A 27144-nucleotide genomic window follows, 5' to 3' on the forward strand; every position below is an offset into this window, starting at 1 on the left:
ACATATCTTCAAAGTCCACGATTCAACACCATAAAAAAGGACAGAGAAGACGTATCATCACAGCATTCTTAGTTTTATATCAAGAGCGAGGTTGTGACTCTTGAAGAAGGCCCCCAACCGATTGAAGGCGGATCTAGCTTTTCTGATGCGTGTTCTAATCTCCTGGTTGTTGGCACATTCTTCATTTATTATGGTGCCGAGGTAGTTGTAGTGCGTCACTCTTTCTACAGGGGATTGGTTGACGTAGAGTTGACCTTCTGTTATCCTTTTCTTGCTAATTATTGATGATGCATGATTTTCACATAGTCAGTGTGTTCACCTTGAACTCTGAGATTTGCTGTCTGATTCCAGTAAAGATTTCTAATTATTTTCAGATCTTGGTTGTTAATTCCTGTTTCTTTTAGTATTTGCATCATCTTGGCGTGCTGTACTCGATCAAACGCTTTCTCGTAATCAACCAAACATGCGTATACGTCGCAGTTGACGTCTCTGTATCTCTAGAATGAGACTTGTACTGAGAACAAAGCGACTCTAGTACCAACAGCATTTGTGAACCCGAGAAAAATAATATACGTGGTGACAAATCTTCCCAAACTGCAAAGTTGGACCGTACTGAAACCGCACAAGTTTAAAGATAAAGTGTATAAGCAAAAAAAATGAAAAGTTTGTAGTCAAAGGTTAGGTATTAAAGAAACTAGAGAAACAAATACTTAAGAACAAATGGTAAAACTTAAATGGATGGGACAAGGAATAAGCAAATAATATATCATTCATCGTGTCCATGCCCAATCTATTGATCAATCAATGATAATAATAATATTATAATTATTTTAATATAATATATTACAATATTATAATCATTAATAGTTATAATTAATCATCCAATTAAGTGGATGGCATAACTACTGCATACACAAGTGATAGAGATATAAATACTTGGTGCAAAAAGATAGGACTAAGATAAACCCTCCTTAAATCACTATAACAGGCGTTTAAAAGAAAAAGAAATTCCAAGTACAAGTGAAAAATCCCAGTTGGCTTTATACCATAGTTGAAAGAAACAAAAAGAATTCAATCTTAAAAATAACAATAAATGTAACCAAATTTGAATGCAAAACAGGTAAATATCTCTAGACCTCATTCTAGATAATATACTCATCTGTGACAAGTATGAAAAACAGATAATCGAGAAAGGCACAAAAGATCTAATGCTGTGAAAAATTGTGCACCAAAAAATTTAGAATGTTACCCAAAAATCTTGTGGTGGGTCTAAGCGCAATAGAAAGACCAATTATTATTTATAAGGCAGTAAGAGATGTGCGAAAACACCTTTTACTGGACCAAAAAACACACACAAACATTAGGAACATTTACAAGAAAGAAGACAAAACTTCTAGTGCACTATAAACATAAGTTTAACAAATTGTAATAAATAAAAAAATGAGACATTTGAGTATTTATGAGTATTTTATCAGGAATAATTGGGATTATTATTGACCTAAGCTTTTGCTGAGCCCCAAGAAACTCCAGAATACCTTATCTGGAAGCTTTTGAGATAGCAAAAGAGAATTTAGCAAACATAAAACCTCTATATATAATAACCTTCCTGAGAGGAATAATCCCACGTAATTTGCTCAAATGATTCAAAAACCATGAGAGAAGGCAACACATCTTATAGGTCACAATGTGACTTTTCCTCTCAAAGCAGTTACAGTAGTCATCATATGTTAAAGACGAGGGGGAAAAAGTCTTAAATAAGCTGAGAAGAACTGCAGAGATAAAGCAAGTGGATAGACTGGATAGACGTAGACAAAGTCCCTACTTTCAAACAACTTTTCTCTAGAAAACACTCAGCTTTTATTTACACTCATTGTACCGTATTATTGTAACAGCATCGACCTGCAACTCTAAATGATGAATGATGGTGATGAAATTAGTGATGAACAACAGAAATTAACAACTAAAATGATTTCGAGTATGAGAATCAACAAGCTTAAGGACATAATTATATCACAGCATCAAGAAATTGACCCTAAATGCAGCGAAACTATTGATTGGTCAACTACATATAACCGAAATCGCTATGAGAAAGCTAGTAAATAATTAAAAATTGGTACGTAAAATGTAAAAGTGTTTAGAGACTAGAGAAAATAAAAAAATAATGTCATCTAGGTACTTCAAGCCCGGGAAAGCTCGACATTATAAAAATTATCAGCCTACAGTCGAAAATTATAGGTATCTCAGTCTCAACTGAAGAAAAGTCCTAACAGACGCTAGAAACATATACGACAGACAAAAATATATTTTTCTTAACTATTTTGTTTCTTTCGAATGTGTTTTCTAGTTGTCTACATAGTGTTTATATATTTTGAACCACCTTATTCCTTTTCTTTAACCTCCGTGGTTTATTTTGTAATTGAAATATAAATCAAATATTATTGTTTGTTTTACATTAAGAATGGTTTTAGAGTTATCACTATTTTCATTCTCATAATTTAGAGGATACATCATAAAAAACAAAAATTGCGAATTGCAGTGTTGCACTATAAAAAGATCAGTGAGAGTGTACACTGTGAGAGAACTGATAAAGGTTTTCTATTAGGGTACAGTTTGTAGTTTGAAGAAGAAGTGCGTGGTAGTATCCTTTTGGCAATACCTGGGGCTTTTCCCAACGATTTCGAACGCCTGCTAATGTTTTAATAGTGTAACTCAATAACTAAGAAAAATTTAACACGCACACTCACAAACACTCATCGAAATAACTAACTGTTTACATTTTAATGTTTGAGAAGTCGGGATCGCATTGTCTGCCAAATTTCAATACAATCAATGGATTTACGTATCACCAACTGTCTTCATGACTAAAGTAGCTAGAAAATATGAAATATCATTACGATCGGTGGTGACGGAATCATAATGCACGTTTAGTGTGCACAAAAACAGAAAAAGTACGTTAAAATCACTTACCCATACTGGCTGGGGAGGAGGGTCTGGTACGCCCCTGCACGTACGCTGGAGAATGGAAACCCTGCAACAAGATTGGTAAAATCTTATACAATAAATTAGTCTGACAGTTTTTGCTACAAACTATATTGTATCAATAATAGTGCTTTAGTAATGCGTTTAAAACATATTGATCATATTTATACAAAGGGGCCACTAGAAACGGTTTATCTTGATATTAATATTTACGAAAATTTGTAAAAATGTCGAAATGGTCGAATTTTATCACAAATTCGTTTTTTATTTTATTTTTATTTCATTTATTTATTTATGGGATCACTCCAATATTATAAAACAAGAACTATAAAGTAAAATGTTTGGCAGTAGGTAGTTAAATATATAAAAGTAAATAACAATAAAACACTGAAAACTTTGTTTTCAAAACTTCCACAAAATTTATTTTAAATTCTTATCACTACAGCTGTTTCGGCTGATTGCCTTTCTCAAGTGATCTGTTTTTGGCATGGGTTTACACTGGGAATACTTCAGAACAAATAACAACCTAGGCAAATATATTAAAAACAATAAGAGCCAACATAAAAAACACTTACACAGTGGTGTGTACAAACTTAAATGTGGCGACTGCCCAAAAACTTACATTGGTCAAACAGGTAGAAATTTTAATAAACGAATAGCAGAACATAAAAGGGCTTTCAATAATAGAAAAACAGATTCTACATACACACTTCACCTTCTAGATCATAATCATTCTTTTAATGACGAATTTAAAATTCTCCACATTCAAAATAAAGGCCTTAAGCTATCTTTGTTAGAATCTATGGAAATCAATAAATTAAAAAACACAGATATAATTCTGAATGGCCAGCTTGAGACAAACAGTTCTCCCCTCCTCAACTTATTCGATTAGAGACTATAAAGTGTAAACCCATGCCAAAAACAGATCACTTGAGAAAGGCAATCAGCCGAAACAGCTGTAGTGATAAGAATTTAAAATAAATTTTGTGGAAGTTTTGAAAACAAAGTTTTCAGTGTTTTATTGTTACATAAAATGAATTTCCATCAAGTAACGGTCGAATCCATCAATTATTTAAAAGTAAATAAGATTATAATTGGCTTTAATATATATAAAACAAAACGCAGTAAATAGAATTATAAAAAAATATAGTCAGGCAATAAAACTTCTAATCCATTATTTAAAATAATATGCAACTCTTGGCTTGAGTCATTAAAAGTACTCTCAAGAGTGGCCGTGGATTCATCGCCATAAACGGCCTTAGTCGACAAAGCTTCAGATTGGTCTAAAAGTTTGGGAGTAAAAGGAGCAGCATTAGGGCCAAAGTGAAATTCATCGTTTTGGAAAAATCTTTTTCGGTGTGGTGACTGGTTGGAACTCAGGGATTTCGTCGATATTTTTACCATTTAAGATGTTCTCCATATTTTCATGGCCATTGGTATCGATTTCACTAGGTCTGTATTTCACTTCATTTGTGAAATCTATATTGATATCTACATCTTTTGCTTTGCAAGGCGATTGTGATACGATTTGGTCGTTCATTAGCATGCGACAAGTGGGAGATGGAACACTCCTCGTCGGTGATACTGGAACAAATTCTGCAGCATTCGGGTTTAGCTGAGACATTGTATCGTCCTCTTCGGGGATGTCAGCAACCTCTTTCTTTTGCTGCGGCGAAACGTTTTTTTTATTCGCTTCGTCTCCTTTGAAGTAATTCGCTATCAGCTTGGTTTTCCACTAGCCCACAAACATCGTGAACGGCATCTGCAGGTGGAGTAGGCGTTTCTTCCCTTACCAATATTTCTTCTTCTTCGAATTCATCTCTGCTTTCTCGTTTCCGCATGCTCTTCTCCATTTCGAGTATAGCTTTTTCTTGGTGTTCCATGAATGGGTTAAACACACCTTCATCTCCTAAGAGATTGTTGTTTGGAGATGGCGAAAACGCGTCCGAGAAGTTCTTTGCAATAGATTCTTTAGGTCCTGGTGAAAGAAGGTCATCTAAAGCATCAACATCTGTTTCAGGTCCGAAATCCTCGTCATCGAAATCTGAAGCAGATCGTTTTCCATTCGACTTTTCGGTTGAAAAGAAGTCGGAAGTTTGTAAGTCGGTACCGTTTTGTTTATAGTTATCCGTAAGGTTCAATAATAGGCCGTCTGATTTTTGCGTAATGATATTGTCAGTGTTCGAAGCTCTAAGAGGATTGAAGTTGAAGTGGGTAAAACATGATAAAGACAACTCTTAGTGATACTGAGGAAATTGTTTGTTGGAAACGGAGGTACCTCAGAACTATTTTTAAATTATGTGCAGAAGGTTTACGATACTTGGGGTTACACAGTGAGTAAAATGTGGAAGGAAATAAACGTTCAATCTTCATGGCACAGGCATTTTTGGACGGAATATTATTTTTGTACTTGCCAATCCCAATGGGTTAGTATGCGATATGACAGATATGACAGTATATCAGGATGATTCAACATTCCCAGAGCTTGCAGCACAGAAATATGGCTTGGGTGAATCAGTAATTCTTAGTTTGTGTGAGAGTCTTTTTCCTGGTCATCACATTTACTTCGATCGCTATTTTTCGACAATAAAACTTGCTGATATATTACTAGAAAGAGGTTTTCTCGCAACAGACACGATTGTAAACAAGAAACTTACTCGGAATTGTATCTTTTCCCCAGAAAAACAGTTCATGAAAAATCCAAGAGGTACATCTGAACGAAGGTTCGAGGTGATGAAAGCATTGCTATAACTAGCTGGTTAGACAACAAACCTTTCTGTCCAAACGATTTCTGTCTTCTGTCCTTTGTCAAAACGATTATGTCAACATACCATGCTATTAATAATCCAGATTAACGCAGAAGTTGGTCAAAACGTAAAAAAAATACTGACCTTGTTGACAGAATGTTTTCAGTTTGTCCGGCACGAACAGGTACAAAAACAGAGGACAATTCGTTTTAACAGCCACATGCTAGATTTACCAGTTTCCAACTTTTGGTGTCAATACAGAGCAGTACAAACATTCCTCACCTGAGATTATTCAAATTAGCAATGGGAGAACAAATGATTTTGATCAACACTCAGTCTTCCGATTCTGAGACCGGTAGCGATTACGAAGAACTGGAACCAGAATATAAAAAATCGAAGAGTCGAAATTCAAGCCATACCTGCTGAAGTTAAATGTCTTTATAAGGCTGAACATTTTCAAAACAGACGAAGAAAAATCAAATTATAAAAATACTCGAACTGCATTTTGTATAAAATGTAAGATATTTTAATGAAGTACACGGAAACGATATTGTTTTTTACAGTTTTATACCAAAGACTGAGTTTTAATACATTTTTCTGTGTTCTGTATATAAAAATATTTAATTACTTACAAAAAAATAATTAATAAGCACATTCAGAGTTTTCCCAAAAGTACACCTGTGAGAGTCTTAAAATGGATTTAAAAAGAATCAGCTATTTTGTTATATTTCCTCAATACATGAGGGCACAGATAAAAGTATTAAATTGACAATATTTTTAGCGACAGACTCTATTTAAAATAAATATTTTGTTAACCCGTTTTGTACCGCCCGTTTTGTAAATTTCCTTAAAATTTTGATTCGTTTGCTATTCTGGACAGTCGCGAAAGCGATCAGATGTATATTTTTGACAATTCACAGTAATTCCACTTAAAAAGACTGATTTGACTAAAGTGTTAAATTTAATATATTTCTTGACCTGATGAATAAAATTTAACAACTTAGCGAAAGTAGTCGTTGCATTTAATTTTTAAGTCCAATAAAATTTCGGGCCAATGCTTTTTAAATGCATTCATTTTTTTCGAATCCTGAGAAATCTAATAAATATTTTTGAAAAATTTAAACGCAGAATGAAAGAATACGTTATTACTGAGGGCCGAAAGTCCCTGAAAACATCTATAATGTTTATTTTAAGTTACAGGGGTGAAAAAGAAGAGAGAATTTAGTGTGATTTTTAATTTCAAATATCTCGTTCAAAAAAACTTTTTGTTTATTCTAAGGGACTTTCGGCCCTCGGTAATAATGTAATCTTTCATTCTGCGTTTAAATTTTTCAAAAATATTTGTTAGTTTTCTCAGGATTCGAAAAAAATGAATGCATTTAAAAAGCATTGGCCCGAAATTTTGCGCCTACGCTTTTAAGTGGGTATCATTTTAGAAGAATTAATATATTTTTTATGAAATTAAGTTAATATATAAGAAGGAATCATGTATGCCTAAATACTATAGTGAAATACCTCTCTAATGGTTTATCACACATTGTATATTCCTCTTCTTCTGTACGAGCCTTATCAAGTACCCTTGACGTTGGCGATTACCATGACAACCGTCTCTGTCTTGAACATTTTTAAACAGTTGTTTTGATCTCCTTATTCCGGTCAATTCTTAGCTATTTTTTAAGTAAGAGGCTTGCTTTTTACCAATTACCTTCTCCTTCGATTTTTTCCATCATAATAAGTTGGACTAGCGACTTCCCCATAGCACGTATCCAAAATCACCTTCACAATCCACGTTTGCTCTGTGAAGAGCTGCTTATCTGATCGTTTTTAAGAGTTTTCCGTTAATTTTTACATCATTTTCTAAGTTATGTAGAGCTTGTTTAAAGAGTCGATGAGAATATAGATTAAACAAAAGTGGGGATAGCATACAACCTTGTCTGAGTCCTTTTAGGATCAAACACCCATCTTTCAATTTTCCACTAATGCGAATGGATGCTGCTTGATGCCAATATAATTTTTCTTTGATCCTCACGTCACGATTATTAATTCTTTTATCTCTTTTAACTTGTCTTGTACTCTATCGATTTTTTTTTTAAATCAGTAAAAGCAGCAAAGACACATTTACGATGATCTCAACATTTCTGTAGTAATACACATTGTATTTTCCCTATTTAAAATTAAGGAATTGTAAAAATAGAAAGTAGGGTGTTGATAAATGACGTATGTATCATTAAATTGGAATAAAAATCGACTCATTTTCATCATCTTCACAAATATTAATGAATATTGCAAAATATAAGGGACTGTTTTAAATAAACCATTTTGTGTGTGTGGTCCTTAATTTCTGTAGTGGAAGTTAAATGCTTTATAAAGATGTATGAAAGTAACGCCGAATTTCATTTATTTTATTTATTTTTCTAAGACATATTTTAGAGTGGATACATCTTCTAGATAGGTTGGGCGTTAAAATGAGCGAAGGAGTTGATGATGCTTTGAATGGAAATTTGAACACCTTAAGCACCTTTCTGGTGCTTAATATGGGGCCTTATAAACCGGAAATTACTGACAATAACTCTCCTATAATGTGTTACAACAGTAATACATATCTATGTTTCTTTCAAATTGTGTTAGAGTACCTGAGCAATGGAGAACTCGTGTTACGATCCCTCTGTTTAAGAAAGGCGAAACTTCTAACAACAATACTAATGCGTAAGTTATAAAAATAGTCTTTGTAATTAGGTAAATAGTGAAAAATCTACACAGTAAATCCGCTGACATTTCATCATCACCATCATCATCATCAGCATAGAAAATATATATCTAAGAAACATAAAACTATTCTAATATAAAAAATATGTTTTTTATTTTCATATTCTAATTTGATAATGATTGCCGACTAAAAACACGAGATGTGTTGAAAATAAAAAGTTTTATAATAGAAACTGTGCTCCATGTTTAATAATTTTCAGACTGTTCTCATACGACCTTATTTGTTTTGGCGCTAAATTTGCGTGGTCATTGAAGCGGGTCGCTTTTCCCATCTGTCAGACAACAGAAATGAGACAGTCGAGCACGGGAGCACCGAGTTAAAGACCTCCAGGTGTTCGAATGCGAGTACTGTTCATGAACACCGGGTGCGTACCATTAGGCACGGGCCAAAGACCGCCAGTGGATTGCACCAACATGGATTCCTAGTCACCCCTCTTCCTGTGTGGTACGGCACACCCGGACATCCGCATGTGTCGCGCTCTCTACCTACACTAGAGGTATTGGGTATCGTTTCGTTACATTATTTGGTATTTAAACTCTGTATAACTTGTGAAACCTTACGAAGGAGCAAAACTATGTTAGAGATACGAGATGTGGTATCAGTAATACAAAAACATATTGATTTATATTTGAAAACATCGTTAATAGATTTGTTTTAAAACTCAGGAAGTAACCAATATAATTAAAATCGAAGTATAATTACAAATATACCATATTCATCAACTAATATTCAATCGGTAGGATATAATAAAAAACAATAGAAAATAGTAATCACGAGGAAACAAAAACAACATTTCAGGTAGTCATTCAAACACAAAGTAACATTTATATATATCTATGGTGTAGCCATAATCTCCATGTTTGAGATATATTGAACATCCCCTTTGTTTTGGAGACATTTTATTCATATGAGACCGTTTGCACGAAACTGAAAAAGGTATTCTACTAAATGGTTGCCGGCTAAACAACATCAGATATGCAGATGACACCATAGTATTTGCGGAAAACTTAGAAGACCTACAAGTTCTTATGAACAAAATCACGTATTACAGTCAACAATATGGACTCAATATAAACGTTAAGAAGACAAAGCTTATGATAATTAGCAAGAAAAGAATAACAGAAGGTCAACAGGACAAATATTTTCTTGGAGGATAAAATTTTTTTCTGGATATAACTGTTCTACACTGGGAAACATGATGTTTTCTACAATATTCAGATAAATCTGCCCAACAAACCTACCATGAATACGCCGTACCATTCCCATTCCTCTAGATAAAATCCATCCTCATACATTCGCGCTAAAATGACCAGCTGCTCGATATCTATCAACGATTGAAAAATTTTCTCATCTGTAAATATTACCCTGTCCCACAAATCTTGATTTTGTAGCTGATGATTTAAAGCAAATATAAGTCTTCATTGCTTCTGTTGTGGTGTAAGAGCTTGTTTTTTTTTGCTGCAGTTCGGTACCCAACACGCGATGCTTTAATTCTGCGCCAAGTTGTTGTCTTTCTTCCCGGAAACTGTGACATAATTCTTGCAGTTTTCGCATCTTCAGAAGGATTCTCTTCTAATCTCTTCAAAAGCGTGCGATCTTCATGTGCGGTAGATATTTTTGGTCTTCCAGAACCTTGCTTTCTTTCGAGAGTTTCTTGTTCTCTCCACCCGTAATATTATTAATATTAAAAACTGTTGATCCACTTACGTTAAAATGGTTCGACACGGCAGATAGTGACCAACCGTCTTCTAAATTATAATTCTTGCTTTTAGTTCTTTGTTAGCATGTGGAACTATTTTTTGTGGTTGAACAGAATAAGTTATCTGGCAAATTTTAAGATTTGGCAGTGATAGTGACAGTATGTAAATAATAAGTATTTATCCTTCAACATAACCAGCTGTACATAAACAAGTCACTAGTACTGTTCTAGTATAATATGTACCAACAGCAAAAAGCCATGACGACGAGTTAAAAAAGGTTTACTTGGATATTAAAAAATGTAACTGACAATACTAATGGGAGATCTTAATGCTAAGATTGGTTAAGAGAAAGAAGAAAATGTTGTAGGAGAGTTAGGTCTTGGAGAATGCAACTACAGTGGAAACCGATTTGTAGAATTCCCTAAAGAAGTAAATCTGTGTTATGAATAACTTTTTTAAAATGTCGAAAAGAAGACTTTACACTTGGAAAGTTTCAGCAGATGGTCCTAAAAATCAGATAGATTACATCATTATTAAACAGTGTTTTCAAAAATCGGTAAAAGTAGACAAACCATATTCTGGAGCTAGTTCCTCGGATCATATCCGCTTAGTCAGTGATTTAGAACTAAGACTCAAGAAACTTATAAAGCATCAACCCAATAGCAGATTCGATCTTGATTCTTTAAGTTACCTTCATCAACCACTCGCAACTAGTTTGGAGAATAAATTTGAGGATTTCAAAATATTAAACATCTTACCCTAAATCAAATGTAATAAACAATAGTTGATGAACCATGATATATAAAACAAACAACAGCAAAAGAAGCGTGGCTTAAAAAAAACAGACGTAGAAATGAAAACTATATGGGACCAAGAATTGTTAGAAGGACTGTTAGAAGTTGATGGAAAGAAAGGTAAAGGAAAACCGAGGAGAGTTGGAAGGACTGTGTGGCAGAAAACTTGAGAGACAAAGTTGTAGATGAAAAGACTCTATGGACAGAAATGAGTGGCGACGAAGAGTAAGGAATAGAGACTCCTGAAAAGAGAAAAGATGAGGAAGAGGAAGAGGGGATGGTTAATAGACCTTTTAAGTTGAAAAGAAATCTTCCATTACATATTATCACTTGGAATTAAGAAGAATTAAGATAAATTGCGAATAAAATTAACGATCTTTCTAAAATTTTAAAATATCTAATCAAATGATTTACATAGTGATACTAAACCAATATTACGACTTAACCACGCCATTTTATGTTTTTTATTTTTTTACCTAAAATTACTCTTAACAGGGTCCCTTTAAAAGTCTTTCAGCTCATATTACAGTAATATCGGTTCCATTTCTGCCACCTCTAACTGCGAGTAATCCTTCTGTTGTTTACAATACGACCAAGCCTTATACAGAAGGGGTAAAATTTGTGTGTAAATATAACGGCAGACTTTAAAAAAGTAGGTATATCGGCCAGTTGGTACTTGATTATTACAGCTTGTATTTTTGTTTAAAAAGAAAGTGGTTAAATATTTTTTAAAAATAGGGGTAAAAATGGAAGTATGTAAATAACGGTAATATTTTAGAATGTTTAAATGTTGTTTTATTTTTAAGGTGTATTTAGATAGTCGTATTAAAAATGAACCAAGGAAATTAAACATTTTAATTTTTAATATTTTTAATGCGTTAACCTACGTTAATGCGTTAAAGAATCTACAAAACAGTAATTAGACCAGTGGTCACATATGGATGTGAAACGTGGACCCTCTCAACCACTGATGAAAATCAACTGAGAATATTTGAGCGAAAATACTAAGGAAGATATTTGGACCAACCCAATGCAGCGATAGTTCGTGGAGAATTAAAATGAACCACGAGCTGGATGAACTAATGCAGAGCGCAGATATTGTCAGATTTGTAAAATCACAACGACTAAACTGGCTTGGTCACCTAGAAAGAATGCCAGATAATCGAGCTGTAAAAGTAGTCCAGAGATGGAAGCCCCAAGGAAACAGAACAAGAGGAAGGCCCCGTAAAAGATGGATAGACGACGTAGAGAGGGATCTTAAAACCATGAACATCAGGCAGTGGCGAAGGAAAGTATCCGACAGGGCAGAATGGAAGAACATTGTTAAGCAGGCCAAGACTCACAAAGGGTTGTAGCGCCATTAGAAGAAGAAGAAAGAAGAATGCGTTAACCGGCGACATAGACACCATTGTATATACGTATATATTTTCTTTAAAAATTCTTAAATACTTCGATTTTCACTTTGAAGATCGTTCTCACAATACAAATTAAACAAATCATTTTGTTTTGTTCCATGGTAATTGTTAAAATATCAACAATTTTGTTTCTAATTTAATTGCCTCACGTAATGAGTCAAAATTTTGCTGACAAAGGCGCCGCTATCGGGCGATATAGAACTGTTTAAAAATTAGACGCCATTGTGCTAAATATGCGAATAGTAAGCTGTCGAGATATTGGGACTTTGCGATAATTATAAAGACAGACCCTCTTTGTTTATTATTTGAAAGAAATACACATTGATATTAATTCATTCTCGGACCGCCGCGTCGTTTAGATAAGACACTCAAAATCACATTTAAGCACATTTCGGATTGTTAGAGATAAATAGTCCCTATTGGTCATATATCTTTTGTCTGATGTATGATACATGAGTATCTAATATTGTCATCTATCTACCAATGATGGTAGATTACTGCTGGTCACTTGGAAAAATGACGCTTCAGTTGGACATACACGTAAGACACTCAAACGATCGTTTGAATTAAAGAGAGTTTAAAAAAAATAAATTCATGCCCATTCTTATTATAAAAAGAGCCATATCTGATAAACAAACAAAAAATAAACCAAAACACTCAAAAAATGTAGTCAACACCGACACGTCCTTGTTTGGTGACTCTAGGTTCGGCTCAAATTCAACCGCATTTCAAAGAGAAAGACTTTATGATGTTATGAGTATTATTTTAGGATAGAAAAAAATAACGGGTATACATAACCTCAAAAATCGCCAAAAACCTTAAATGGAAAAAGTGCTATTTTTGCGCTTTTAGGTTAAGATATCTCAGAAATATGAAAAATAATAGAGCTCCGGGGTAAGATGGTGTAGTCATTGAGACAATTAAACTAGGAGGTCCACTTTTGATGTCCCGAATCCAAACACTTTTTAATCTATGTCTGCATAGTGAAAACATTCCAAGTAAATGGAAGAATTCGGTTACAATCCTAGTCCACAAAAAAGGGGATAAATCAGATCTCGAAAACTATAGGCCAATTAGTTTGCTTAACCACCTATACAAGCTCTTTACTCGAATACTGACAAACAGATTAGAAGCAAAACTCGATTTCTATCAATTAGAAGAACAGACAGGAACAAAAAAATTGCTTGAGTGGAGACCACGGGCTGACAAACGAAGCCGAGGAAGACCCCCAACGCGATGGACCGAGGACCTCAAAAGAATCGTGACCAATTGGATAGCAGAGGCGCAGAACAGAAGCAGATGGAAAAGTCTAGAGGAGGCCTATGTTCAACAATGGACAACTCAGGGCTGATTGATGATGATGATGATCTCAGAAACCAGAGCCAATTTGTAGCTCAGATTTGTATTCAGCACACCAAAATTCTTCGGAAAAGTATACTCTGTTTTCCTGGTCTCAGGCTTGTGTGCCTGTGAATTGGAATAGTCCACTTATTCTAGTGGGTGATCGTGAATAACTTTTTAATCGTTTGTTTTTGTTAAGGAAAGCGGGAGACACCTTAAGATAACTTTCAATTATTATGTAATGGACAAAATCATAGAAGACATTACAAGGCAGAAGACAAGGATACAATTTGTTTTACAATAAAAACATTGTCATTAGTAGACCTGTCTGTTTGAAAACCTATTTTAAAAAAGAAATGGTAATTAAATATCCTTTCACGTAAAAAAATAATCAGTTTTACGATTCTCGTGTAAAAAGTTAACATATGTGAACTATGTGGTTTGTTAATTAGGCCGCCGATAAGGTACAACTCTGCTTTTGCCTATGCTAAAAAAATTTAAAACTTCATGTTGAAAACGCGATAAGATTTACATTTTAAATTTGGCACACATATTCTAATACATACATGTAGAGATGTCACAAAGTTTCTCTACAAATACATTTAGTTGTTACTAATAACTTCAAAAACAAATTTAAAAACTCAAAAATTACAGCTATGCCTTAAGAAGGTTAAGAAGGTTTAAACAAATTGAATATAATAACTTCCACGCCGAAAACATCTTTTAGATTTTTTGAAGAATGAAGAATGGAAAGAAAATTTTATATAGGCTAGCCAAACTATTATATTATAAATTAGCAAACGCTGACCTACCAGTTTCTACCGGAGACCCTGAGGAAATGTGGAAACAACACAAATTCCAAGAAAAAAATAGATAGGAAGAAACATTGGATGACTGAACAGACTCTCAACCTTGTACAATAAAGACGAAAACTTAAAAGCAGCACACCAAAATCAAGTCAAAAAGAAATAGAGGTATACCATATCAAGAATACAACTAAAACACTTGAGCAAGGGACTAAAATAATTATATTAAAAGCATATGTGCATAACTAGAAGAACATGCTGATCGCCAAGAATATAGAGAAGTTTTCTCAAAAGTCAAAAATCACACCATATCTTGACAAACAAAGAAGGTATCACAGCGGTGTGGAAACACTGTTCTCTAACAACGACCAAGAGGAAAGAAGTTATGAAAAATAATTACAAATATTCTTCTTCTTCTTTGTATGTAGACATGACTGTCTGTTTTTCAATGTGCCTTCAGTAAGTTGCCGTTCCATCGTTTTCGAGGTCTTCCTACTGATCGTCTTCGTATCAGGGTCTTTATAACCTATTTCTTGTCATTCGGCTTATACGATCGTTCTATTCTACTCGTCTATTTCTTACTCAGTCTTTGAAAGTTCCTCACTTTGCATCTACGTCGTATATCTGTACTTCTAGCTCTGTCGTTAGTGTTTTACCATCTTAGTGTCCTCTCATATTTTTGTCCTCTCTGTCTCAGGTCGTGTTCCTGCCGCGTATGTCCTTATTGGTCTGATGACTGTTTTGTAAATTGTGCCTTTCATTTCTTTCCCGATATTTTTATTTCTCCATATTGTTTCATTTAGGCAGTCTGCGGCTCTGTTTGCTCTATTCACTTGATCTTCCACTTTTGTTTCGAGCTTTCCGTAGCTAGATAATGTGATGCCTAGATATTTCAACTCCATTCCTTGTTTGATTATCTGACCTTCCAGCTCCAATTTACATCTTAGTAAATTTGCTGTTGTAACCATGCATTTTGCCTTTTTTTGGTGAAATTAACAAAAAAGCTAAAAGTCAGAAAATTACAAGGGGAAGATGGAATAATAGCTACGAATATTAAACAAATTGGAGAGGTAGAGATTGAAGTAATGGTTAGAATCTGGAATGAAATCTAGAACACCAGAAAGTGACCAAATGACTGAGGCATGCTCACTTTTATTCCCTTACGTTTTATACCTCTAGGAAAAATCGGAAAATCCCTGAAAATGAATTATTATTTTTCAAAAATAGTTTTATTGAATTTTACTATTATTTCGTAAGAAATATTTAAATTTTAATAATTAATGTATCTTGTTTATACACATATATAATTTTAATTATAAATTAATAGTCCAAATGTGTTTATTTAAATTAAAACGACTTTTTAAACGAATCTTTTTGTAATTTACAAGAAAAATTAATAATTATTTTTTATTTATTTTAATTTAAAAGTAAAATCAGTTATCTTCATGGATTTGTTATTAGCTACCCCTCATATACCTTTAAGAAGCTTCAAAACCATGTATAAGATTTTTTCAGTTTTTTTTTCTTTTACTGGCCTATGTGACATCTCGTTATTTGCTGTATACACGTGGCATTCTGTATACTCATTTTATTAACAATTAAAAAACAATTTTCTAACATAAAATAAGCTCAAAATTTTGCTTATGTTTAATCACAGTTAGCATAAACTTCGTTTGAATTCAACGTAACAAAAAAAGGTGTTTTTTTTTTAAATCGTCATTGATAAGGGTTACTGGATTTGAAGTACAAATGATATTAAACAATTTTATTTATGCATTATAAGAAATATTTTATACAAAAATATAGTTAATCAAGATATTTCTATTTCGTGATTAGTTTTTCATAGTACGTGACGAAGTAATTTTTTGCGATTGCTATTAAGCTGTTATTATTTCTAAGAAGTGTATCTAGGCACATAAATAATGTGCTTTTTTGCGATTAAAAGTTTTGTAAAGATAATTTTAATTACTTATTGTTGAATTTTATCTATACAAAAATTATCTAAAATGTTAAAAGAAAAACTCAAAAAGACAATTGGTAAGAGAGTGATTCAACTTTAAAATAGCAATTACACTCATATGAAATAAACATTTCACATAAAGTTTATAATAATCATCATAGCTGCTTTTTAGTCATGTATGATTATAGCAGAGATGTTGTATGTACAGATGCATCTCTTTGATCCGTTCTATAACATGACAAGTCTTTTTTTCTTTATTTTTTATAGTTATTTCCTAAAACCTTTTGGAGTATTTTCTTTCTCTTAGCTTAGTCTTAATCAGATGAGATAATCAAATAAATCTCTGTACTGATTAATTTTTTATAATACCCATTAGCTATATATATTTTTATATAATTTTTTTGGAGCATTTGAATATAGTAAGGGTACATTTTTTTATATAGAATTTTTTGAACAGAATAATAACGAAGTTCTTGTTCTTTGGAAATACTGAGTGTGGGTTTTCGGTAACTGCCATCAACATTTATATTCATTTCATTTTCCTCTGTCAGAATAGCTTTTGTTCGTTTATGTTTTTCAGTATTACTAAACCATTGCGGATAAACTTATCTATCAACTTTTCAAAGGTATCTTGTCTAGGTGGCCGCTTATCAGGAAACGATTCTTGAGAAATCCTAACTAATAATAATGCATTTTTATTGCATTCCCCCAATATCCAGATCGTACTTTCTCACCTGTATCAAAATATATAATTGCTAATTTAAGGTGAATTGATTACTGAATTAATAAACAATAATGGTTGCTAATTTAGGATGTACCAGTGTATTAAAGTAATAAAGAATAATACAAAACTTTCAATCAATCATGGCTAATTGAAGTATAGTAATAGTACTTTTAGATAGTGATATAAAATATAGGGTGATCTATTTAAAATTACCAAGAAAATAATGTACTTAGTTGCGTTTTGACTTATCCTGTATTCGATTTAATGAATGTTATCAAAATTATTCATTTTATTCATACTCTATCATACTCCTTTGTAATTATACAGGGCGTTGAACTTGATACGATTTTCATGTAATATTGGTTACAACTTTTTAAATACCAAGTATAACAGGTTACAACATTATATTGTTGTTATGGGGAAGTGAAACAAATTTCAAATGAAGAATAAAGTACAGGGTGTTTTTTTTTAACAAAAAAAAATTATGCGATGAATACGATGTTTTAAAATAGTTGTTCTTTCTTTTTCAATGTTACAAAAAGCACTCAAATCGTTATTTGTTACTCATTTTTTGAAATGGACGTCTACTAAAAATATAATTATTTGGAAACAAACCACAACTGAAACCAGCTGAAAAATTTAAGCATGAAATACGAAATAAAAGAAAATGTTAAATGACACATGAAATTTTAGACCTTATGGAACAAAGAAAACTTCCAAAAAACAAAAAGCAATGGATGCTTCTCAACTGCAAAGGCAAATTAGATACAAGATCAGTCAAGAAAAAGAGGGGTGGTTGGTTATTTAGTTTAGCAATCTAAAATCTAGAAGTCAAACAGATTCGTTCAATCATCATCATCTGCGTCTCTGCTCTGTCCCTTGCTTGGAGTTTCCAGTTGGCAGCACGCATCACAACAAATTTTACAAACAATTCTTTGTGTAACAGTGGCGATCTTATGTCCACCGTGTTTAAAAAACTCTGCTGGGATACCATTGCTGCCTGGGAATTTGTGGTTTATTAGTTTTTTTTTATAGATGATTTAACTTCCTTTACAGAGAGGGTTCCACAAAGTGCTCATTTCGGTATTCCATTTCTATGTAGTTAGTAGGTTCCCCTTCCAGCCAACTCTCCAAAGTATCCTACCCATTGTAACAGGATATCCTCTGACAAGAGGAGCAAGTCATCCTTATCATTTCATATGTTGGCTCCCGGTTTGAATTCTCTCAAACGGACCAAAAAGGAAAACCGGATCAAAATACTAAGAAAATAAAATCTCTATGAGCCACACAGAATATTAACAGTATATCAGAAAATATACTAATAGTGCAGTTTGACAAGGCTGCATGCTGGCACCTCTCTTGTTCAATTTGTAGTCTACAGAAATATTCAGCAATGTATTACTTTTCATTGAACAGCTACAAATAATATTCTCTATGCAAATGATACGATATTTACGATACAAAATACCAAAAGTGCCAAGGCTTATTAGGCAGTGTAAGGCTGATAGTAAAAGTGGACTAGACCGTCGCAGAAATCATTAGTTGAAAAGATATAAAATTAGTAAAGGATCATTGTTTAGAAAGGAGGTGAACAGAGACCAACTAGTGCTGATGATTGCCAAAAATTGCTAGAATTAATGCTGCATAGTAAAATAAAATTACAAGGCACTCGATTGGAATAGCATCCGCCGAACTGTTCCGAACAGCACTTGCTAAAATTAGTTGTACCAAAATGATCGCAAATATCGAAAGATTAAAAAAATTTGAATAAAAAAGAGTGACTCTAGATCAGTTTTAAATAATATTTTTACAGCTACATTAGAAACATCGAAGATACTTACCAGCTGGGACATTTCCTCTTGGTTTGGCTCCTAATATTGCTAAATTTACATTTGCTTTTCTTCCGTCTATGATGGGGTTAGGTTCTTTACATGCCCTTTCTGCTGAAGCCCTGTCGCCCATTATCACCTGTAAATAATGGTAAAATTAGTATTAAAAACAGTTACCTCAAAAATTGTCCTTAGAAATAAATCAGGACATTAATTAATGTACTTGCAAGGTTTTTTTGATGGAGCTGTGACAAAAACTTCTTGTCTTAGCGGGTAATTATCTTTGCGCAATTTGATTCAAGTTTTAAGGGACTTGAGTTTTGACATTTTTAAGTGCTGATTTTACAGTTTGAGTATATTTTTTCGTGATATCTTTAAGATAAGAACGGTTTGAAGAGTTTGAGTGTCATAATTAATTTGATTTGGCGCAATGCTGTATAATTAGTCATTTTCTGGGGAATCTGTTCTATACTACTATTTAAAAAAGGGGACTTTTTTAAATAGTACAAATTATTAACAATAAATTAAAAAATATTATAAAGCCATTACAGGACTACAACAGCTTGGTTCTTATATTATCTTATGTTAGAAAACAGATGATCAGGAAACGAAGAGAACCTATTGTTGCTATCAACAAGTCCTCACAGACACTTCGTCTAAGGAATAGCAACCACAGTGGAGTCAGTCCTACGTTGTCATGTGATCAATAACATCATAGTTTTTATATATCAAAGATGTAATCCAAAGTTAATCAAACAACGTTTAAAGGGTTCTTACCCACGTATTTAGTGGGTTCAAACGTACATCCAGATAGCACTGATGATGGAATAGTTATTCCGAAAACGTTCTGTAATATAGCCGGATAGAATTTTTTTATTAATATACATTTTATAAATTTTTTAAATAAAAATTTATATATATATATATATATATATATATATATATATATATATATATATATATATATATATATATATACAATATGTCCCACTAAGTTTGAACCATATGGAATACTTTTTTATTATTAATTTTACGAAAAAAATTATTTTTCATAAAAAGAAGAATAAAGTTTCTAAATTTTTTCTAACAATTTTCTAATGCATGTGCATTTATTTTGCAAATAAGAACATACATACTGGAAATAAATAGATATTTATTTTTCCCTTATTCTACTAATGCTGTAGTTCGTGAAATCTAGGATGCACTGATAAACCTATGATTTGTTTATAGCAAGATATGTTTGACATTTACTTTCAAAATATTAGTTGTATTTAGACAAGTTTATTGAAAAGTAGAATGAGGGAAAAATAAATATCTATTTATTTCCAGTAATAATGTTATGTTAGTTATGTATGTTCCTATTTGCAAAATAAATGTACATGCATTAATTACGTGTACAGATTCTAAGGGTTAGAAGATGGAGGGAAGTTGCAAGGAATCGACAGGAGTGGCGACTTCTTTGTGAGCAGGACAAGATCCACAACCGATTGTCGAGCCACTTATGATGATAATTAATTACGTGTTTAAATTGCAGAATTGTTAGAAAACGTTTAGAAACGATAAGGTTATCATGTGTTTCTTGATCACAAGAGGAAAAAATGTTCATTCAAAATATAAAGAGTAGTAAAATATAACAAAACTTATTTTTTCAATCTAAATGTATGTATTTGTGATACTTCTAAAATACAATCAGGAATTTTTCCATTATTTTTCACGACTCTTTTCCACTTTTGAATCCACAGTAAAAACTCTTGTTCTACTGTGGAATATGCAGTAAGTAGTTGGTCCAATAATATCCTGGAAAGCGTCAACAATTTTTTTTAATGCAACTTTATCTTCTGATGTGTTATCAGTTTTAGGTAAAACAACTCGAAGATTAAATAGATTCATAACTTTCGGCGAAAGCCGTTATTCTAAATCAGTTAAGATATTGTCTAAAAGTGGTAAATAAATAGAAATCTTCGGAAATTTTCTTCACAAGAGTTAGCAGATTAGTTTTCACGAGAAACAATACGAGGCATCTTCAATTCAATGACTAGTTGTTCAGCTATTTTGTTTACTTCATAGTAAAGTTTGCTAAAAACAGATTCAGCATTTGATCTTTTATTTTGAAGAATGCATTTAGTGTCCTCTTTGGTCTCAGTAGGCTACTTCAAATCTAATTTTGGTAACTAAAGAAGACGACTAAATGATACAGTTGTACCTAAAACATCACTAAGACAAACTACTGAAATGAGAAATTCTGGGCTCCCAATAGTTTCCATTAATGAAAATGCATCAGCTGACATTTCACTGTCCGTCCACGTAGAAATTGTTTCAAGAGCGTTGTATATTTTGATGATTGATTCACCCTGGAACTGAAGATGACCTTCATGCCTTTCAACCCTTTACAAATACCTTGGACAGCAGCCCCCAGTTTCTTTATTTGTATTCACTAACATATCAGACAGAGCTAATGCAACAACAATATTCACTTTGATATTTATTATAGATAAATTATAAAATATAGCACACAGTCTCAACAATTATAATACATATTCAAATTACAAACAACCAATTCGTAGAAAATACCGAAGATAACAAATACCTAATACAAAATAAAAATGTGCTGATTTCGTGCGAAAAGTCATATCGTGTACATTGAATGAGCAATAATGTGTGGGCGGTAATTCTATCTCATCGATAATCGAACGATTCTCTGGCACTCAAATGATGAATTGACAAAAGTCTTAGTCGAGGTATTACTGTATTTAGAATTGTTGATTTTTTTTAAAGATAAGTTTAAAAAGACTTTCGTGTAATTCTACACTTACCCCTAGAATAAGTGAGTTTAAATCAATTCAACTCTTAACTTCCTGCGTATAAGGTTGATGGGTTTTAAATTATTTTTTTAGGATTATTTGATTGATATTTAATTTTGTTTTGATCCAAGTGGCGGATCCAAGGGGGTGGTCATGACCCCCGCGACCCCCCCTCCCTTTGATCCGTCACTGAATTGGTCGAAAAATAGGCAGGACTATCTCCCCGAACAGTTATTACAAGAATCTACTCTTACTGCTCAAAGTAATAGAAGAATTATTAAAAACCTATAAAAAACATAAAATATGAAAGATTTCATAAAGAATATCAAAGTAGGAAGAGGAAAAAGCGGAGTCCTGATTGAAAATCACGTAATTGGATAGCATGATGAAAGAAGAGAAATACTTATTGAATTAAGACAAGAAAAAAAATGTTTTCGTGTGGCATTTCATGTGTTAATTTAGATATAATTTTATATGGGATTAAAGCACAATTAATTATAATGATAATTACATTTTACATTTGCTTTAAGGTTCTGATTTCCAATCCGAAAAATGATTTCCGGATTCCATAGATCGGGAGGAGAAAAGTGTATTTGTTTTTTGATTGTTGATTGAAATATGTGATACTCATTTTTTGCGCAGAAATTTATCAGAATTCTTCTATTTTTTTACTTATATATTCATCATCAAAAATTTATCAGAATTCTTCTATTTTTTTACTTATATATTCATCAAATTTTTGTTTTATAGCTGATATTACGTCGTCAATAATTTTTGTATTCATATTTCCCAAAACGAAAATGAAAATAATACATAGTAGTTCTTCGAGATAAAAAACAACTAGCGGTTGCAATCTTTCACTACGAGAATCAACAGAGTTAACAGGTTTAGGCAATAAAATTTGCGAGAATACCACCTGTTTTAAGTACACGTGTCTTCTTTACGCGAAATTTATGAGCGGAATTTCATTTGGAGCATCTCTATATCCTGATTTTCCACAACCACGTCTCCGATTCAACTAATATTCTTTAACTAAACATATCCATATTTCATAATATTTGACGTAACCTAAATAAAATGAAAGCTTCATTTTTGTTAACTACTTGGGTAAAAATAGAAGCTCTAGCACGCGTCTACGTACTTCGTTTGGACTATTTATTCAACTGAAAATGACCAACATAAGGAGATTACCGGTAGTTTCAAATTATACGTCAATAAATTTTCTATATACATATGTTGAGGTTCAGATCGATAAATGGCAGCTATTTTTTTTAATTCGGTGCAGTAAACTGTTATTATTCAGCACTTTGAAGGTTAATAAAATACCTTTAAAATGTATATAAGAATAAAACATTATAACAAAAATATAATTTAAAATTTAGCCTAGAAAGTGTGTGCAAACTAATAGGCTATCGATTATGTACTACAACGTTAAAGGAGTTTTATTGTTTCATGTGGTCAATGGACCCCCAAATATGAAAAACCGTGGAGAGATATTTCTTTCTAAAGTACATAATCAATAGCCCATAAATAGTTAAGTACGTTATTTCTGCAAAATTCAGCTTTACAAATAAAAAATAACTTTTTTGCTTTTTAATACTCAAACCACATAACGACAAAGATTTCTGATTTCACTGGAAACAAACTACCATTTACTTTGATCCATTAGTTCTACAAGATTCTACTTAATTTTTTTGAGCAATAATTTGACCAGTTAGTAACAGCAACATAGGTATCTCTTCTTAGTGAAAAGAACTTTTAATTTTCTTAATCACGTTGGATTTTATTGAGGTTAACTTTGGCTTTGAGGTTGATAGATCATTGGTCCGTACACGCTACCTTAGGGTATTACTGATTTACTTAGATATAACATTCTAGGATTGCAGAAGTTCATAGAACTGATCAGACAGTAAGAGTATACCTTTATGTCAGATTTATCGAAACCTGAGTTATATCAAGAAATCGTGCTGATCAATGTCATTTATTTTCGAGGTCATTCCTGTTATGTTTGACTAATCTAAAGTTTCATGTATATATATACAAGGATTTCCACAGTTTTCACTGTATTCCTTCACTCAACCGTTTTCTTTAATTTTTCCCGTTTAGCCAGTCCCCTTCCTGTAGGTTTCTTCTACTCACTGCTTCGTCCACTTCATCTCTGAAAGATCTTCGGGGTCTGCCTCTCTTTCTTCTTCCTATCGGGCTCCACTCTGTTATTCTATTTATCCACCGATTTTGGTCTGCTCTTCTGACATGTCCGTACCAGGTTAAACTCTTCTGTTCGATGTAGTCTATTATGTCGGAGTTCATTCCCATTCTCCTCTTAATCTCCATGTTATTTATTCTATCTCTTCTTGTTACTCTGCAGCTTCTCCTTAGGAATTCCATCTCTGTTGCTCTTATTTTGTTTTTGGTTTTCTTATTTATTGTCCAATTTTCACATCCATAAGTGAGGATACTTCTTGTCATGGTATTATATATTTTTTTCTTTGTTTTCATGCTAATGTTCTTATCCCATAGTACCGGGTTCAATTTTCGTATGCAGTCTCTTGTTTGTCCTAGTCTATTTTTTATATCTTCCTCCGTTGTTCCTTTGTTTGATATTATGAAACCTAAATACTTATACTTGTCTGTTCCTTTGATTTGTTTACCTTCGTCTATTTCCAGCTGTTTTATTTCTGTATTCTCCGTTGTTAGGTATTCAGTTTTCTTTAGGTTTATTTCCATCCCATTCTTTGTATATTCCTGCTTCAGTTTTCTCATCATAAAACTGAGGTCTTCCTTGTCTTGTGCGATCACTATTTAGTCGTCGGCAAAACTTAGCGTATATAGATATTCGTTCCTTACTGGTATACCCATTCCTTCGCACTTTCTTTTCCATGGTTTCAGGGTTTTTTCCAGGAATATTTTGAACAGGGTGGGGGATGTGGAGCAACCCTGTAGTAGTCCCTTTGTCGTCTTAAATGGACTGCATATTCTATTGCCCGTTTCATGTTCTTTTCCATATCCAAATTGATGTTCTGGGGAGCGGGGTTGCATTATTAATTTCTCCAAGACTTTGGAGAGCATTGGTAGTAAACTTATTGGTTTATATAATGTTAATTCCTCTAGTTTTTTTTTCTGGTTTTGGTATTATAATTCTAATTGTTATTTTCAATTAATGTTGAAAATAGTATAGTGTTATTATTGCATTAAATTTGTAATATTGCAGTTGCATTGTTTTCTTCGTGGTGAATTTTTGCAATATCCTGCCTATTATCAGAGGGGATTTTTTTAGGATTAACCTCTTTCATTATAACTTTCTTAACTTCCCTTGTATTTAAATTTTCATATGGGTAACTCCATTTGGAAAGGTTCATTTACTACCTTATCTATTTCCTCCAATCTTTAGATGTCGATTCCAGGCTGTTTAATTGAAAGATTGGTGAGAGATAGTCATCGAATTTAAACAGGTTATGAAAAATCAAAAAAATTGACAGGACAGTTTTAGACTGACAATATTGTTTACAATTCAATAACTTGTTTGCTGTTTTGTGTATATTATTTACTTGACATGTTTCAAGAAATCTGAGCCGAGATGAATATGTTCAAGCAATTACTTTAGTTAATGTAGGGTTAAGTTATCGTGAAATAGGCTTAAGATTAAGAGCATCTTATACTACAATATCACGAGTCATTCAACGTTTTCAAGAAAAAACAGTCTGAAGCCTGATCAGTTTATCAGGCTTCTTGCTACCAGAGAACCTTTTTTCATAATGAGATACTTAAAAATGGAGGTGGTAGATTTTCATAATATTTAAATTAGTAGGAACACTATACAAAAAGCGTCTCGCTGAACTAGATTAGAGGTATATTACAGACTTTTGTCTAACCATGTAGTTCCCTTTGCTTCTTTTTGATCCTTACATAGGAAATAATTGTCTTTTAACACTGATAATGCACGACCACATGTTGCACGTCTGGTCCGTGACTATTTGGACGAGGTTGGCATACACACCATGAAGTGGCCACCCTGTAGCCCTGATCTAAATCCCATAGAAAATTTTTGGGATATTATTGATAGTCAACTCAGAAGCCGATAACATGTCTCTCTAGATGACATAGACGTTATGATGATGAAAGTTTGGAATGCAATTGATCAGGACCAAATACGACGCTTAATTTTAAGTTTGTCTAATCGCTGTAAAGAAGTAATTAGAAATAAAGGCGAAGATACTGACTATTAAGAGTTTTTGAGTGGGGGAACTTGTTAAAGATTATATAGGTTACGTTTTCTTAGGCTTATATCCTAAGATATAAGATGAAAAAACACAACTCTATTTTTACCCCCAATATATGGGTAAAACATTTCTCAGAAAAAATTGGTACAGTAATTCCTTAGAAATAGATCCGTAATGTAAAAAAAGAAATCGAATTAACGATTCAGAAGCAAGATAGCTTTAAACTTATGGTACATTTAATTGGAGAATCATTCCAAACGAATGGTTCAAATTATTATTTTTTGTCTCTCAAAATAGACTAATCCCAGAAACTGAATTCATGGCGATATGTCTCATGAGTCCCATCTTGAAACTATTCCTAAGAATAATCCACCAATGTATATATAAAAAAACGTAAATGCGAATATAAGTTAAACCACTTGAATTTAGGAGATAACTTAAGAACAAGAAAAGCACTATTTGTCATCAGTGTACTAATCCAAAGGTGTATGGACATGAACGTCCATATTTACATATGTTTTGCTGACTACTACAGTCGGTCTTAAGCCTGGACAAGAACCATTATCAAAACAACCGATACACAGCCGCAAATTGGGACTTAAACCGAAGTCGTAAGACTGAAAACCGAAAACGACCCATTCAAAGGAACCGGATAATGAATATAAGTAAAGATAGTGCAAACACTCATGACCACGGCACAGTAGACGAAATTTGGTTTACAATAGAATCTTTCTACCTTTACGTGAATTTTGACTCCGCCTTCACGCAGCTCCATGGTCAGGAGTGTTTGCACTATCTTTATATGAAACATACAGGAGATATTTAAAAAGATAAATAAGACCATCCATGCAGTTAAACAACAATAAATGGATCTGCTAGGCTCATAAAACTTAGAACAATACAACCATTTTTCTCATGTATTAAAAAGAGAGTATTATAATTAATAAAAAATGACAAAAAATATAATTTCATGGCAAGTAATATCTTAAAGAATAATTAAATTGGACTTTTGAAAAAGAGATGTAGGCAAGTTAAGGATGGAGAGGGTGACAAATGTAAGG

The 27144-nt window shown here is 32.8% G+C and overlaps 1 protein-coding gene across 2 annotated transcripts in view; it reads right to left on the reverse strand.

Moving 5' to 3' along the window:
* Positions 1-27144, reverse strand: part of LOC140452562 (RNA-binding protein 24-like) — a 117014-nt gene that overhangs the window by 63625 nt on the left and 26245 nt on the right. The window contains exons 2-3 of one of the 2 annotated variants that reach the window (XM_072546892.1): positions 19075-19201; positions 2968-3028 (exon numbers count right to left, since the gene is read on the reverse strand). In XM_072546892.1, the coding sequence (XP_072402993.1) occupies positions 2968-3028; positions 19075-19201 (188 nt within the window). Of the gene's footprint in view, positions 1-2967; positions 3050-19074; positions 19202-27144 lie in introns of both variants that reach the window. The other variant, XM_072546891.1, reaches the window with a different exon arrangement.

This window comes from Diabrotica undecimpunctata, chromosome 10 (genome assembly GCF_040954645.1).
Source record: "Diabrotica undecimpunctata isolate CICGRU chromosome 10, icDiaUnde3, whole genome shotgun sequence".
In the NCBI taxonomy this organism is placed as follows: Eukaryota; Metazoa; Arthropoda; class Insecta; order Coleoptera; family Chrysomelidae; genus Diabrotica; species Diabrotica undecimpunctata.